The sequence below is a fragment of the Blastocystis hominis genome (genome assembly GCF_000151665.1).
Source record: "Blastocystis hominis, Singapore isolate B (sub-type 7) whole genome shotgun sequence assembly, scaffold_20".
NCBI lineage: Eukaryota > Bigyra > Opalinata > Blastocystidae > Blastocystis > Blastocystis hominis.
The window spans coordinates 157,857-173,406 of NW_013171828.1; the positions used below are offsets into that span (position 1 = coordinate 157,857).

A 15,550-nucleotide genomic window follows, 5' to 3' on the forward strand; every position below is an offset into this window, starting at 1 on the left:
TGTGTTTGTTAAGAAACAAGAAGAATTATTCCTTCTTTCCATAGAAGACCTTTTTGTAGAGGAAGAAAGCTCCCAGAGAGATGAAGGCTCCGCAGATCTCAGCCAAGGGATAGGCATACATGTTACCCCACCAGTCATGCAACGTCATACAGAAAATCTGTGCGAACGCCAGCAGGAAGACCAGCTGCTTGAAGAATAGAATGAGCGCAGAGGGAATACCACGTCCCGTAGCCTGAAGAGGGGGGAAGATGGTCATAGTGAAAGCGTTAAAGACAAGTCCGCTAGTAACATAGCGCAGAGCCTCCGCAAAAATGTTCTTAAAGAAGATTGAAGAGGAGAACATCCGCGCTAGATACTGACCACACGTGGCTCCGAGGACCGTCAGCGCGCCACCCAGCAGGATTTCGCTGATGAAATGGATCTTGATCGTATTGATGAATCGAGTGAAGTTCTTCGCTCCATAGCAGTACGAATAGATGGGCAGGCAGCCATGAGAAAGAGAAAGCATGGGCATAAAGCAGAAAAAGGAGAATTTACCGCACGCACCCACGACTGCCAAGATCTCGGTAACCTGTAACGAGTTGTAGTTGTATGAAGCGTATTTCAAAAGCAAGTTGTTCATAATGATCGACACGATACTACTCGAGGCGGTCGAGATCAGACCGGACACACCAATGTTCAAAATGGTAAACATAATCTTGATATCGGGCTTGAAATCTTTCAACTCCAACACCACAGCGCCCTTCCGACCGAAGAAATAGCACATTCCCATAATCGATGTTAGGCAATTACCGAACATGGTGGCGTAAGCAGCTCCCTTGACCGAATTGCCAGTAGCACGAATCATAATAGGATCCATAATGATATTCAGAATACCTCCAAGAAGCATGCAGGTAGCAGAGAACACCGAGTTACCCTCTCCACGAATTGAGTTGTTATGGCAGCAGGCCAAGCACATTAAAATCATACCAAACATAAGAGGAAGGAAGTATTCCCGAGCCAGCTTCAGTGTTCCATCAGCTTCACTCGCTCCAGCCAGCATGAGAACATCATCGACAAACCAATACATAATAAGAGGATAGCAAACCCCAATAATAATACACATAATGTACATGTTTCCGATGATCTTCTTCGCTGTCTTAAAGTCCTTACGACCCAGATTCTGACCATAGCATGCACTTGTACCCACACCAACTAAAAGACCTAATGCAATATGAAATAACTGATCGACAGGCATGGCCAATGTACAAGCTGCTAACGAGAGAGACTTTTCCTGTTGATTATTTCCAGCCATGTTACCGATATAGATAGCATCAATCATCACATAAAGTGCCTGAACAACTTTACCGATGAAATCAGGCCATGTCAACTTCCAAATAGTCTTCCCTAAATGACCTTCACCCAAAAAAGCAGCCTTCTTGGCGGCCTCCTCGTCGTCTTTACTTTTACTAATTGTGGGATTCGGGACTTCAACATAAGACATGGAAGCTTTGGAGGCTCCACTGCTTGCCATAATAATTCCTTCGGGGTCTACTACCTGTGGATTCTTGGTTGGCTTTTCTGTCATTTTATTTTGAAATGGAGAAACTGGAGTTAATTGACAGTTGTGTTTCTGTTGTTTCTCCAATCTGCATAATACAAAAATCTTTCCAATGAGTATTATATGTGTTTTAGTGAGTGATAATGGCCTTAAACTGGTCATTACCATTCCCTATGTATAATATCCCTATGAATGGCATTTTCCGCATTTGTTTAATAAGAAAAGGTGTATAATATAATCAAAACAATAGAAAAAACACACATTACAATAAAAACAATAATATAAATAAAATTACAGTAATTTTATTTCACCCCTACACTCCTATTTTCAATAATAATTTCATCCAACACGAAACCAATTGGCATGTCTCCTATTGTCAGAACCACAATATTATACAAATGGTAAAGAAATCAATACTCTTGAATGGGAATTATCCAAATCTGAAACCATAGTGTAATAATAGTATCATATTCATGATGTGAATACTGTGATATTAAGAAATAATCACATTCCATATTCTTCAACAAAAAACTACTACAAACTTATTTTAAAACATTTCCTATCATGGCTGATACTGCAGAAGAACTCCATTTGTTACAGAATACATGGGTTATATCTGAACAATATCAACAGGAAGAGAAAGCTGATAAAGCTCGCGATTATGAGAGTTCGTTTGAGAAGATCTGTTCATTCAACACGATCGAAGATTTTTGGGGTTATTGGAACAAGCTTCCGCGCATTTCGTATTCTTGTCGTATTCGCATTTGATGTATCTAGGGATGTATTCTTTGACGGTAATGAAAAGATTGTAATCCGAAATGACGAAAGAAATCCTGGCGAAGGAAGTCGAAAGTACAAAGTAGTTTTGAATGGTAATGGATAATGAATATTAGATCCAGAGCCAGTGTCTATTCAAGGAAGGAGTTGAGCCAAAGTACGAAGACGCTCAGAACCGTCGAGGAGGTAATATGCGTGTATTATTTGGAAGTATGATAGTTGTTGGTAATGATAATAGTAATTGTGTAGAAGAGGATCACGCGAAGTTGTCGGATGTTTGGGAAACAGTGGTTCTGAGTCTGATCGGTGAAAGTCTTGACGATGGGGATAACATAACGGGCGCTCGTGTGGTTGACAAATCGGTTCCGTATAAGAAACAAATCAACCACCGAATTGAGATTTGGTTCCGTGAGTGGAACGACGAAGGTTTCCGCAATGTATTGAAAGAGCGAGTGGAGGGAATATTGCGCGATAATGGACTGGAAGGGCGAGAAATCTCGTTCTATCAAAACGATTATTCGAAATGGAAGTGATGGAAGCGATTGTTGGATTGTTTGTTGGATTCTTGGATCGATTGTAATTGAATGAATGAATAGAATAGAATAGAATAGAAGGGACTCAAATGAGAATATCTTCTTTGTTTCCCGCTCCGATACTTTCAATTTCTTTAAAAATCTCAATCGTTCCATCTCTAAACTATATTTACAAAACAAACAATTTACTATACAATTATCCTTTACCTTTTCTTTTTCTTTGTTTGTTTTCTTTCTTTGTTTTGTTTGTTTATCTTTAGTCGGAATTAGTTACTCATTCATTCATTCATTCATTCATTCATTCATTCGAACTCCAGTTATTATCATCATCACTCATTCTTTCTAATTGTCTCCATCCATTTTAGGAGCCAAATAGAAACAGAGATTACCTAAACCTTCGATCGTGTATTCCACTTTCAATGGCATTTCGTTTGTTAATGTAAGCTTCACACGCTCAGATAACGAACTCGCTTTCGTAAACATTATCAAATAACGAAGAGCAAACTTTTGTTCGATTGCTTCTTTCATGTCGATCGAAACACCGTTCTTACCTTCCATACTTTCACCTTGACGAAGCGTCACACTTCCTTTACCAATATCACCATCAACACTGAAACGAACTCCTTCTTTCGTTACACTGATACAACAAGAATCTCCAAGTGTACCCAAATCGCGACACAAACGTTGGAATTCACTCGAATTCATACTTATCACAGATTGACTTTCTTCTTCAGGAATATCCAAATGCTCTGCGTCCAAATCGATCAATTTCAATTCAAAATTGCTTATACGATCAGCATTCTCGTTCTCAAATTCCAAAATCAAAGTGTCACCTTCATCTTCAGCTTTCAGTGATATCATATCCCCTCCGTCAGCACACTTCAATATTTTAGCTATTGAGCTCATTCGAAGTCCCATTGTTAGTGTTTGGTCACAACGATAATGAGTGAAGCCCTCCTTACGTAGACAAAGCGTTATCAGCGATACATGAGACGAATCCATTGCCTATTCATCGTTTCATTAAAACAACACTACTTGAACAGCTATCTCGTTATCCGAACATTCAAAGTTCGCATCCGATACTAAATCCTTCATTGCATCGATTATTAGCTTCAAAATGTTTCCTTGGGCAAGTCTTGCTTCGAACATTCTTTCTATACTATTGTGAGTATATTTCAATATAGAATCAATAAATAGTTACATTGATAAATAGATAAGTTGGAATGGAATAGAATAGAAATGTTGTGAATGGATGAAATGAATTTGGCGGTTGTTTTGCCGCGTATTTGATTCTATCGATTTTTGGAATTGTAAAAATAGGGTGATTGGAATATGAAAAGTGAAAGAATGAAAGAATGAATGAAAGAATGAAAGAATGAAAGAATGAATGAACGAATGAACAAACGAACGAATAAACAAACGAACAAGTAATCCCGAATAGAATGAATATGGATATAATATAGATATGAATATAGAATATAATAATAATAATGATTGAAACAAACTAATAATGTGTTGAAATCGAAAACACAAATTGGAAAACAAACAATTTTGATAGTAAAAGAATATGAGTGAAAATCGAGGAGTTGTAATAGTGGAGGCATCGAGTCCAAGAAGTATTGGAGAGAGTGTTGAAGTGTTGAATGGAATTGTAGTGTACGAAGCTCTAAATATGCAAATGATAATATAGAGAAAGTAATGGTAATAATGGAAATATAAATTCGAATGGATTCATCGAAGCAGTCGAAGTGTAGTATATCGAAATGAAAGCATAATAAATAGAAATAATGGAATGAATGTCGACGAAATGAACGATCTAGCAGTGGAAGGAGAAGTGTTAAAGAGTGAAAATGGTGCTGTGGTTGAAGGTGTAATAATTCCTCCGGATAAAGATGGAGATAATATGGAGAGTTTTGAAATCGAAGCAGGACTTGTCGATTTTGACCCGTAAGTAAAGTAGTGTAATAATGAAATAGGATTCTTCAATTAGAGCTAGTGAGTCTAATATCAATAACAAGAACATGTCGACTCTTGTTGTATTTGAACTTGTTATGTTGTATATCGCTTTTGGTATTATTATGTATTGACAAATCGTATTTGTATTTGATATGTGGAGTTTTGAATGTATTGATTGGAGTGTTGGTGTTGATATGGTCATATCGCTATTGTTTGAAATTATACATAGCAATATCCTTAATAGAACAATGAATTGAATGATAATAGTGTATGTGTATGTATATGTGTATGTGTATGTGTATGTGTGTGTATACGATATATAAAATGGTTCCTTGACAATAGTGTTTGATTTTGTTGGTAGTGTCGATGGTGTCGATGTTTGTATATCCGATTGTGGAACTTGTGTTTTTGAAAGAAATAAGCACAGTGAAAATGATAACGATAGCGGTCCACACAATAAGCATAATAATGAGTGTAACGATTGTTTTCGTGATGTAAGTAAAAGGTGTTTGAGTTTGGAATCTTTTGGATATTGAAACGCGATATAAAACGAATTCCGCGTAAAGGTGAAAAGTAATGGAATGGAAATGAGATATAGAGCGTGAATATATAAAGTTTATGGAGAAAGAAAACAAAGGAACAATAAAGCCTTCGTTGTAAAGTGAATTGAATTGTAAAGTTTTGTTAATGATGTTGTTGTTTGTTGTTTGTTGTTGCATATGAGATATGAAAGTAATATAAAGTAAAAACGAATGGTTGTTTAAAATGGAGTGATATTTGAATATTGAATGAAATGGAATGAATGAAAAGTAATTTGAAAGAATGTTTGACACGAAGCTGCGAAGTGGATTGATTTCTTCAGATATACCTGTCAATATATCTATTATAAAACTATCTATAGGTTCACTATTTTGATATGTTATTGCCGTTGTTATTAATAATCGGAATTACGGCCGTCTTATCCATCCCTTGTGAATTGGATTGTACAGAATGTTGGCTTTTCAAATATCTCTCAAATGTCTAGGTTGTTCTATCGGAACCATACGATGTGTGAATCTTATGGGAGACCCTGTGGTGGATAGACGTAGTAGATTATATCAAAAGTGCCAAACGGGACAGTGGTCCGAGCCTATGCTTGTTCCAGATGAGAAAATTTGTTACCTGAATACCATTCTGCCGGCTTCGTACTGCGGAGAAATGCCTCCCGAGCCGGAGTGTACGTTCACTGGCTTCCGCTGCATTGATTCGAACTCGGTGATCACGAATACGGCCTGTACATCTCAGTAGACCTTTCGATCAGTTTGAATAGTAGAATTGTGCTGTGCCAGAACGGATTCCTCTCTTCTCCTATCAATGTTATCAGTGAGCTTTTCAAATTGGTTTTGAGAGATAGGTGGAATGAGTTGTTTTAATGGCCAAATGATTCGCTCATCCGAGTGCGTTCAGCCAGAGTGCTCATTCAATGGAATTCAGTGTGTGAATGCTTTCTATGTTCCTGCCCAAAACGAGTGTACTACAAACTTTATTACCTGCTCGAGTGGAATTCTTTCAGAGCCTATTCAAGTGGGATATCGACGTGCTTGCTTGAATGGACAAGCTGTGATGCTCCAAGATTGTGAAAGTGTCCTGAGCAACGATATCTGCGACTTCGTGGGTGTTCGTTGTGTGGATATTCGTGGCCAAGTGCGTCGCGACATCGCTTTGAAGCATTACGTTCTCTGCGAGGACGGTAAGGTTACCGATCCCATCGAAGTGCCTGCGGGTTCTGTCTGCTTCAATGGTGTGTTCATTCAGGACGAGCTCATCGATTGTAACCCAGGCGTGAAGGCATGCTCGCAGTCCGAAATCATCTGTACCACGCAATACGGATCCATGGTCGAGAACGAATGCACCGCATACTACTACGGTTGCAACAACGGCGTGACGACCACCGTCGAAGCCGTTCCTGCTGGCTATTCCTGCTACAACAGCGCGTTTATCCCCATGTCTCTCTGCCAGAAGTTCACTTTCGGCAGCTGCGATTTCTGCCGCGTGCGCTGCGTGAACAACAACGGCCTCTTCGAGGACGCAAAGTGCACCAGCTACTATGTGTCCTGCGTGGATGGCGTTACTTCGGGCATCCAGGAAACTCCCAGCAACTACCAGTGCTTCCGCGATTCGATCATTCCCTCCGGATTCTGCCCTGTCGATCCTGATTGTCCCGAGTGTCCTCGTGGTCCTACCGGAGCTACGGGTCCCACGGGTCCTGCAGGTCCCATGGGAGCGCGTGGAATCCGAGGAGTTCCCGGTCATAAGGGTATTCAAGGTCCTATGGGAGAGCACGGTCCGAGCGGTGAGCCGGGAGCCACCGGTGAGCCGGGAGCCACGGGTCCCACGGGTCCGACCGGTCCTACGGGTATTACGGGAAGTCAGGGAGTGGCTGGATCGCCCGGTCCGCAGGGTCCGCAGGGTCCCACGGGACCGACCGGAGAGCCGGGCTTGCGGGGACCACGCGGCTTTGTGGGACGGACTGGACCGACTGGACCGAGAGGACCGATGGGACCGATGGGACCGACCGGAGCGACGGGACCGACTGGACCGACTGGACCGACTGGATTGTCCGCTGTGGACTTCGCCATGCAGAGAAGCAACTTCACCGCGACGGGACCGACTGGACCCGCCGGAGCCACTGGAAGCACCGGAGCGACGGGACCGACTGGACCGATTGGACCTACTGGACCCACCGGACCCACTGGAGAGCCGGGTGTTACCGGAGCGACCGGAGCGACTGGTCCGACGGGAGAGCCGGGAGCAACTGGAGCGACCGGTCCTGTTACCAATACTACGCTGTTCGAATTCTATTTGGCCGCCTCGACCTTCTTGGAAGACTCTCGACTGGATAATGTGAAGAATGGAACGAACCAGGCTGTGCTGGTGACTCATACAGATCCGCAGGAACTCTTCGGTCCTCTGTCGTATCCTTTCGAGTAGGTGGCGAATTGGAATTGCACCCTAGACGTTACGTGGAATACAGCTGCAGCGCAGATCCATCGAACATTGGAGGAGAGTCGTGGCCTTGCACCAATTCTTCGTGCCCCAATACTATCGGCATCAGCTACCGTAAATGACTTGAGAAGGAAATAACATATAGAACTCACAAACACCACAGAATTGTGCTCAGCTCGTGTTCGCCTGGAATTCACCCTTCCTGATAGCGGTCCTGTTGTGTTGTACTCCGGATGGTCAAATCCTGTTGATCTTAGTGCTTAATTGTTGTTTGTTTGACAAGTACTCTTCAATTCGATTTCCCATGAATTCTTCGTCCTTAGTGAGTCCTGGAGTTTCGTTTTGTCATGAGTTTCTTCGTCTTCGTTTGAAAAGCGAAGATCTCAAGTCTTTCAATTGACACTATCCATATTCCATACTACATTATGAATCTCATTCTTTTTATGAAATTCAAAGTGTTATTCCATATCTTTCTGATCTGTGCTGCTTTGAGTAGGGTTGATTTGCACGGCTTATTTTTAGGCTACGCTTCAGAAGTAAAGTGTGTCAACAGTTTAGGACAGGACGAGACGCAGCGTTGTTCTGACTACATATCCATTTTGAATGGAACGGTGTGGTCTCTGCCCATTCCTGTACCAGAAGGATACAAGTGCTTTGCTGGACAGCAGATCGAGTCTCCCTATTGCTCGTATAGTGCTTCCACCAAGTGCTCCTTCACTGGGATGCGTTGCACCAACAGTCTGGGAGAGATGATTACGGGAGCTTGCACGAATTATTACGTTACTTGCGAAGGTGGTGTTGTCTCTATCCCTACTCGAGTTGACCCCGATTCGAGATGTCTGGATGGAGCTATGGTTAACTCTTCTGTGTGTCCGCCTCCCACTTGCTCGTTCCTGGGAGCTCGGTGTGTGACTAATAATGGACAGATCGTGAACGATACGTTTACGGATTACTACGTGGAGTGTATCGATGGTACTCCTACCTATCCGCTCCCTGTGGCTCCTGGAGTCCGTTGCTACAACGGAATGGGCATTATTGCTCCCAATAGCCCTCCTGCCCCGGATGGTGACGATTCCTGTACGTTCGATGGAATTCGCTGCCTTAACGTCAACGGTGTGTTCACGAACGAGGGTTGCCAAGAGTGGTATCGTACCTGCACCAATGGAATCCTTTCGATTCCGACGTATGTGGGTCAAGGAAATCTTTGCCTGCAGGGAAAGATCGAGACATGTGACAACTGCAGCTGTTTCGAAGTGATTCATCGGTGCAGCTTCAATGGGCTTCAGTGTATCACGGAGTTCGGCTATCAAGCACAGCCGAACGAGGCGACAAGCTATTTCATAATGTGTGTGAACGGTCTCACGACCTATCCAGTGGCCGCTCCTCCCTTTATGAAGTGTAAGAACGGTGGCTTTGTGTATGCTACGAGTTGTGATGTGATTCTGGACGATAAAAAGTGCGACTTCTGTGATAAGCGCTGTGTGGACGCTAACCGAAACATCGTCTACAACCAGTGCACCGATGCCTATGCCACCTGCAACAACACCGTTCCGAGCTTCTTCGATGTGGAAATGGGCTTCAAGTGCCTCAACGGAGAGATCATTCAAGAGCAGTTCTGTTCTCCAGACCCCACTCTCACTCCCTTCCCGACGCCCTCCACTCTCCCCACCACTCCCGTCCCCACTTCTCCCGTCCCCACTCCTTCGATCGGACCCACTCCCTGCAAGAACTGCCCGCCCGGTCCTCGCGGACCCGTCGGACCCACTGGGCCCACTGGACCTGTCGGACCTACCGGACCCACTGGTGAGGAAGGACCCAGCGGAGAGCCTGGTGATGTAGGAGTGCAAGGACGCATGGGACCGCGCGGTCCTGCAGGAGCGGACGGACGGGCTGGACCTGCTGGACCGACTGGACCCTCTGGAGAGCCCGGTCCATCTGGAGAGCCTGGTCCCAGTGGAGTGCCCGGTATTGAAGGAGATGTGGGAGAAATGGGAGAGCAAGGACCCTCTGGAGAGCCTGGTCCGTCCGGAGAGCCTGGACCTACTGGACCCTCTGGTGAGCCTGGATACACGGGAGAGCCTGGACCTACTGGACCTTCTGGAGAACCCGGAACACAAGGACCTTCTGGAGAACCCGGTCCTACTGGACCCACTGGACCGACTGGACCCTCTGGACCCTCTGGACCGATGGGACCTTCGGGTGATCCGGGTGTGACTGGAGAGCAGGGACCGAGCGGAGAGCCTGGACCACAAGGACCGATGGGACCAAGCGGAGAGCCTGGAGTGACTGGAGCTACCGGTCCCGCGCCTTCTCTGCTGGCAGAACAGCGTCTCACGCAGACGATAGAAGCCTCCATGGCATTGCTTCCTCGTGCTTCCAGCACGTCGTGTGCAATTGAAGTGACGATTCCGAGCTTCCAGTCCTTGCTTAACCTGGGTACAGTGAACAAGTAGGGGCAAAAGATAGATGGATCATACATAGGGTCACCGTGTCGATCGCTCCTGTACAGACTACGACTCAAGAAACTCCCAGCACCAGCTATGAGATTCCGAATTGTACGAGCACCAGTTGTCCTCCCACATACACGGTGAACGTGGCAAGAGGTACTTTTTCTTCATAAATTCTAAAGTCTAGGTTCGGTATACTGGGTACGCCTGAATTTCTATGTGACCTATGACCCCGTTGCAGGAGATATGCCGAACCCGTACGTAGTGAGCACAAGATGGATACAAGTTAATGTAAATTGTCCCTAAATGGATTGTTTGTTTGAAACCGCGGTTTTCTGGGCACGCATTGTTACTTCATATTCGGCTGTGACAGGGGTCAAACCGTAGAGAGTAGTCAGATTCAGAAGCAGATCACCAGAAGTTGAGCAACAAGCAGAGGAGGCTAATGTATTCGATTTTCTGACAGATTTACGATTTTAGGAACCAAGGTTATGATTTTTCGACGGATTATGTAAATAACGAAGAGAACTCAGCTGTACCTATTCAAACTTCAGGAATTGTGGGATTGCCTTCCTCCATTGGCGTAGCCAGTGGATATGACCACCAAGCCGGAAAGATCGTGGTTCCAAGTGATTTGCCTGGAATTCAGCCCTTGCCTAATGCTGCCCTCACGTCTTTCCCGGCACAAATGATTGTACAAGATATAGCAGATGTTCCAATTCAAAAAGTAAATACAGATTCTAAGCGCCGACGACCCAAGGTATTTCAGTGTTCTTTTGATGGCTGTGGAAAGTCCTTTGATTCACAGTGGGGGCTTACTCGCCATATTCGTACTCATACAAAAGAGAAGCCGTTTAAGTGTAATTACCCCGGCTGTGGGAAGAGTTTTTCCGAAAAATGCGGCCTAAAGCGCCACGCGAGCAGCCATGATCACACCAAACCATATAAATGCCCTCATCCCGGTTGTGACAAAACATTCAAGTCTCGGGACTATTTAGGTGAACTTTTTTTTTACATTTTTGATTGCTAGACGCCCATCGTCGTCTACATGAGGAGGAGGAGCCCTATAAATGTAAGATAAATAATTGTAATCGCTGTTTCTCGTCAGTCAAAAGTCTTCGCAAGCATCAAGCGGTCTGGCACAACAGCAAAGGAACCGAATCTCAGGTGGAGCAGCAGCTTCGTGAGAAATACCTGAAGGTTCTTCAGCGGAATAAGGTGTTGCTTGTTTGTGTTTTGCGAAGTTTAGGAGCGATTAGAGAAGATGGAGAGCCATTTGCACGCGGTTTTGGAGAGCAACAAAGCGTTGAAGCTGGAGAATGCGCAGTATCGAAAGGATCATATGATCATTTTGGGTCGAATTCCGAAGTCAAAGAAGGCTCTGTATGACCAGTACTATTGCTCTTGAACGAATGATCGATAGGGAAACGTTGGCCCAATCCTCCAAGCCGATTATCCAGCCCAACCCGTTGATACAAGAGAAGCCTGATTTGTTTGTGACGCAGATGGATCACGTCGATTTGGATCTTCTCAACGAGCAGCAAGTCGCCCACCCCAATCTCATTATCATTCCTCCCATCGAGTCCGTGCCTTCGCATCCCGAGCCCATCGCGATGGAACCGGAGATGGAGCGAGCCCCTTCCCACCTGTATTCGAGTGTTTGTTACAAACAGAGCATGGCTGTTCGAGGATCACGACCCAGTGCGGCCGTCCATTGCTTCCTTTGCCGAACACTTGCAGATATTCGTTGCGGTTCTTCAGCCCTCCGTCTTCACCGCGCGGAACCAGCGTCTCGATCATCGAATACACGCTCTGCTGCATCAACGAGTCTACCTCGCACTCCTCGCTTTGCTCTACTCGGATTCTCGCTGTACGCCGCGAACACCACGTCCACCGTGCGCTGATGGCGCAGATCCACCGGGTCGAACACAATGTTCCCCTTCCCGACCATTCTGCCTCGCCGAAGCAGCAGCAGCATTCGCTTCCGCGACCGCAGCAGCGACGTTTGCGTCTATCTCTCATTCATCACGCCTTCCAAACAGCCGGCGAATCCTCCGTGTGAGGATAGATCATCGATAGATTCTCCACGTAGAAGAAGCCCTTGCTTTCGAAGAGGTCGAGGAGCGTAGAGAGCGTGGAGTAGTCCGCCCAAATCAAAACGAAGCCTTCCGCGATCAGCGCGCGGGGCAAATGGACAGTGCGAAGACGAAGCACGTCAAAATCGGTAGGGATATCGAAGAAAATCACCTAGCTCAAAGGGAGAAACGGGGGAAACGTTGAACTGCTTGTTCAGGGAGAGGAAGTTGAAGCGAAGCGGGTCCGGAGTGTAGAGAACCGTGGGGGAATTGGGCGGAGTATAGGGAAGAACCGTGCGACAGAGCGTCGAAGGAATCGTTCTACGGAGAAACGTGGAAACGGAGGTACGCTGGGACGCGAATGTAGAGATAGGGGTACGGAACGGTGGTTTCACCGATGGGATGGAGCGAAACGTCCCCGGTGGAATCTTCGTCGATTCGGTAGCATTTTCTACATGAGAAATGGGGAAACGGGGAAACCGAGGGACGGAGAGGGGAGAAATGGTCTCGACCAATTGGCGACTATGGGAAAGAACATAGCGAAATGCGTTGGAGTAACGTAAGTGCCTTCGCATTACGCTGCAGAGTGAGGAAAAGGAGAAACGTGGTACTCATCGTCAAGATCATCAAAGTATATGAAATCGTCTTCGTCTTCTTCTTCAATGTACTGAAAATCGCTGGATGTTAGGAAACCAGAAGAGAACAACTCGTCTCCAAGTTCTGCTTTTTCTTCTTGGGGATCATCCATTACGGTACCGATTTTACGATACAGCTCGTGGAGTGATTCTTCGCCCAATGCACCACTACAATCCATACGAAAGCAAATAACTACTCATCACCATACAAGTCTTCCTGCTCTCTTGTAACCTACAGTTTAAACACTGCTAATACAAACTTACTTTAGAGGAGTTTGTTTCTTTCTCATCCTCTTCTTTCTTTCTGATGTTTTCCATCATTTCAAACTTCTTCATAATAGCTGCGACAGGCTCGTTATCTTTAACGTATCTACAAGAATATTTTCTCAAAAACAGGATACGGAAGATAATATAACTTATCGACAACAGGGCATGGTCCGTTCTTCTTCCTCTCATTCCATTTCCGTAAATGATAGGACATTAATTCAAAACAAAAAACAATTTGGGATTTTCACTTTTTGTCTAAAGTACTGTTCAAATGGCCCGAACACAGGAAAAAGCGCATACACTGATGAATAAGTGGGTCACCAGTGTGCACCGAATGCGAATGGGTCAAACAGCGTATTCCTGCATTATTCGGTTTCATTTAGGCATCGGCCTCTCTCTGCATACGAGTGCAAGACTGCCACTGAGTGCTTGTATTGGAGAAATGATGTAGTAAAGGAGATTCAGAAAAAGATCGGTCAAATCAACAACCGTATAGCTCATTTGATTTGCCACTTATTCTATAGCCAATCTGCCTCCTAACACCATTCGAGATTTAAACGATGAGATTAATCGGTTAATTCGTTCAAAAGGTCACTGGGATCGTCGTATTCGAGAGTTGGGAGGATCAATCCGTGATGCAGCTGATCAAAACGATGAAGATGAAGAACCTGACTCCGCCTTGTTTATTGGAGGAGGCAACACATATAAGTAGTGAATATTGGTCCTCCGTAACGAAACAGATATTACGGTGCAGCGAAAGACCTTCCCGAAGTCCGAGCAGCAATGAAAAAGGATCCAGAAGAAGTGGAATTCCACTTTTCCCTGTGATTTTGTAGGTGCCGAAAAAGAGTCGTTATGAGCTCTACAGCATGATTACGATGGATTACTATGGTTTTAGAGACGAAGATGATGGCTCGTTGCTGATCAAGGAAGCTGAAGCGGAAGGTAAAGCCATTGAACAGGAGGTAGCTGCTTGGCAGGAGAGAGAAGCGATGAAAATGTCCACCAATGTACATTAGGTGTTGTTTGTTGAAAATTTGTTGGTGTTTTACAATTCCAAAAATCGATAGAATCAAATACGCGGCAAAACAACCGCCAAATTCATTTCATCCATTCACAACATTTCTATTCTATTTCATTCCAACTTATCTATTTATCAATGTAACTATTTATTGATCCTGTATTGAAATATACTCACAATAGTATAGAAAGAATGTTCGAAGCAAGACTTGCCCAGGGAAACATTTTGAAGCTAATAATCGATGCAATGAAGGATTTAGTATCGGATGCGAACTTTGAATGTTCGGATAACGAGATAGCTGTTCAAGTAGTGTTGTTTTAATGAAACGATGAATAGGCAATGGATTCGTCTCATGTATCGCTGATAACGCTTTGTCTACGTAAGGAGGGCTTCACTCATTATCGTTGTGACCAAACACTAACAATGGGACTTCGAATGAGCTCAATAGCTAAAATATTGAAGTGTGCTGACGGAGGGGATATGATATCACTGAAAGCTGAAGATGAAGGTGACACTTTGATTTTGGAATTTGAGAACGAGAATGCTGATCGTATAAGCAATTTTGAATTGAAATTGATCGATTTGGATGCAGAGCATTTGGATATTCCTGAAGAAGAAAGTCAATCTGTGATAAGTATGAATTCGAGTGAATTCCAACGTTTGTGTCGCGATTTGGGTACACTTGGAGATTCTTGTTGTATCAGTGTAACGAAAGAAGGAGTTCGTTTCAGTGTTGATGGTGATATTGGTAAAGGAAGTGTGACGCTTCGTCAAGGTGAAAGTATGGAAGGTAAGAACGGTGTTTCGATCGACATGAAAGAAGCAATCGAACAAAAGTTTGCTCTTCGTTATTTGATAATGTTTACGAAAGCGAGTTCGTTATCTGAGCGTGTGAAGCTTACATTAACAAACGAAATGCCATTGAAAGTGGAATACACGATCGAAGGTTTAGGTAATCTCTGTTTCTATTTGGCTCCTAAAATGGATGGAGACAATTAGAAAGAATGAGTGAGTGAGTGATGATAATAACTGGAGTTCGAATGAATGAATGAATGAATGAATGAATGAATGAGTAACTAATTCCGACTAAAGATAAATAAACAAACAAAGAAAGAAAACAAAGAAACAAAGAAAAAGAAAAGGTAAAGGATAATTGTATAGTAAATTGTTTGTTTTGTAAATATAGTTTAGAGATGGAACGATTGAGATTTTTAAAGAAATTGAAAGTATCGGAGCGGGAAACAAAGAAGATATTCTCATTTGAGTCCCTTCTATTCTATTCATCCATCCATCCATTCATTCATTCATTCATTC

The 15,550-nt window shown here is 44.0% G+C and overlaps 8 protein-coding genes; 5 read left to right on the top strand and 3 right to left on the bottom strand.

Annotated features, from left to right (window-relative positions):
- Positions 1-25: 25 nt before the first annotated feature.
- GSBLH_T00002409001 (uncharacterized protein) lies at positions 26-1,708 on the bottom strand (the record flags this gene model as incomplete). Its single annotated transcript, XM_013041414.1, has 1 exon — positions 26-1,708. The coding sequence occupies one exon, from the start codon at positions 1,706-1,708 to the stop codon at positions 26-28; it is 1,683 nt and encodes a 560-aa protein (XP_012896868.1).
- Positions 1,709-2,104: 396 nt separating this feature from the next.
- GSBLH_T00002410001 (uncharacterized protein) lies at positions 2,105-2,862 on the top strand (the record flags this gene model as incomplete). XM_013041415.1 has 4 exons in its annotated part: positions 2,105-2,283; positions 2,318-2,399; positions 2,434-2,527; positions 2,567-2,862. 4 exons carry the CDS (start codon positions 2,105-2,107, stop codon positions 2,848-2,850), a joined length of 639 nt encoding a protein of 212 aa, XP_012896869.1. The 3' UTR covers positions 2,851-2,862.
- Positions 2,863-3,192: 330 nt separating this feature from the next.
- On the bottom strand, positions 3,193-3,999 carry GSBLH_T00002411001 (uncharacterized protein; the record flags this gene model as incomplete). The annotated part of the gene is made up of 2 exons (XM_013041416.1): positions 3,193-3,855; positions 3,886-3,999. 2 exons carry the CDS (start codon positions 3,997-3,999, stop codon positions 3,193-3,195), a joined length of 777 nt encoding a protein of 258 aa, XP_012896870.1.
- Positions 4,000-6,678: 2,679 nt separating this feature from the next.
- Positions 6,679-10,244, top strand: GSBLH_T00002412001 (uncharacterized protein; the record flags this gene model as incomplete). Its single annotated transcript, XM_013041417.1, has 2 exons — positions 6,679-7,617; positions 9,519-10,244. 2 exons carry the CDS (start codon positions 6,679-6,681, stop codon positions 10,242-10,244), a joined length of 1,665 nt encoding a protein of 554 aa, XP_012896871.1.
- Positions 10,245-10,926: 682 nt separating this feature from the next.
- On the top strand, positions 10,927-11,627 carry GSBLH_T00002413001 (uncharacterized protein; the record flags this gene model as incomplete). Its single annotated transcript, XM_013041418.1, has 2 exons — positions 10,927-11,236; positions 11,269-11,627. The coding sequence occupies 2 exons, from the start codon at positions 10,927-10,929 to the stop codon at positions 11,625-11,627; spliced, it is 669 nt and encodes a 222-aa protein (XP_012896872.1).
- Positions 11,628-12,263: 636 nt separating this feature from the next.
- Positions 12,264-13,429, bottom strand: GSBLH_T00002414001 (uncharacterized protein; the record flags this gene model as incomplete). Its single annotated transcript, XM_013041419.1, has 9 exons — positions 12,264-12,485; positions 12,514-12,634; positions 12,663-12,764; positions 12,794-12,892; positions 12,925-12,990; positions 13,021-13,116; positions 13,146-13,180; positions 13,213-13,318; positions 13,350-13,429. 9 exons carry the CDS (start codon positions 13,427-13,429, stop codon positions 12,264-12,266), a joined length of 927 nt encoding a protein of 308 aa, XP_012896873.1.
- Positions 13,430-13,486: 57 nt separating this feature from the next.
- On the top strand, positions 13,487-14,234 carry GSBLH_T00002415001 (Isy1-like splicing; the record flags this gene model as incomplete). Its single annotated transcript, XM_013041420.1, has 5 exons — positions 13,487-13,569; positions 13,599-13,705; positions 13,740-13,923; positions 13,956-14,019; positions 14,052-14,234. The coding sequence occupies 5 exons, from the start codon at positions 13,487-13,489 to the stop codon at positions 14,232-14,234; spliced, it is 621 nt and encodes a 206-aa protein (XP_012896874.1).
- A 194-nt stretch (positions 14,235-14,428) lies between these two features.
- On the top strand, positions 14,429-15,235 carry GSBLH_T00002416001 (uncharacterized protein; the record flags this gene model as incomplete). The annotated part of the gene is made up of 2 exons (XM_013041421.1): positions 14,429-14,542; positions 14,573-15,235. The coding sequence occupies 2 exons, from the start codon at positions 14,429-14,431 to the stop codon at positions 15,233-15,235; spliced, it is 777 nt and encodes a 258-aa protein (XP_012896875.1).
- Between the last annotated feature and the right edge of the window lie 315 nt (positions 15,236-15,550).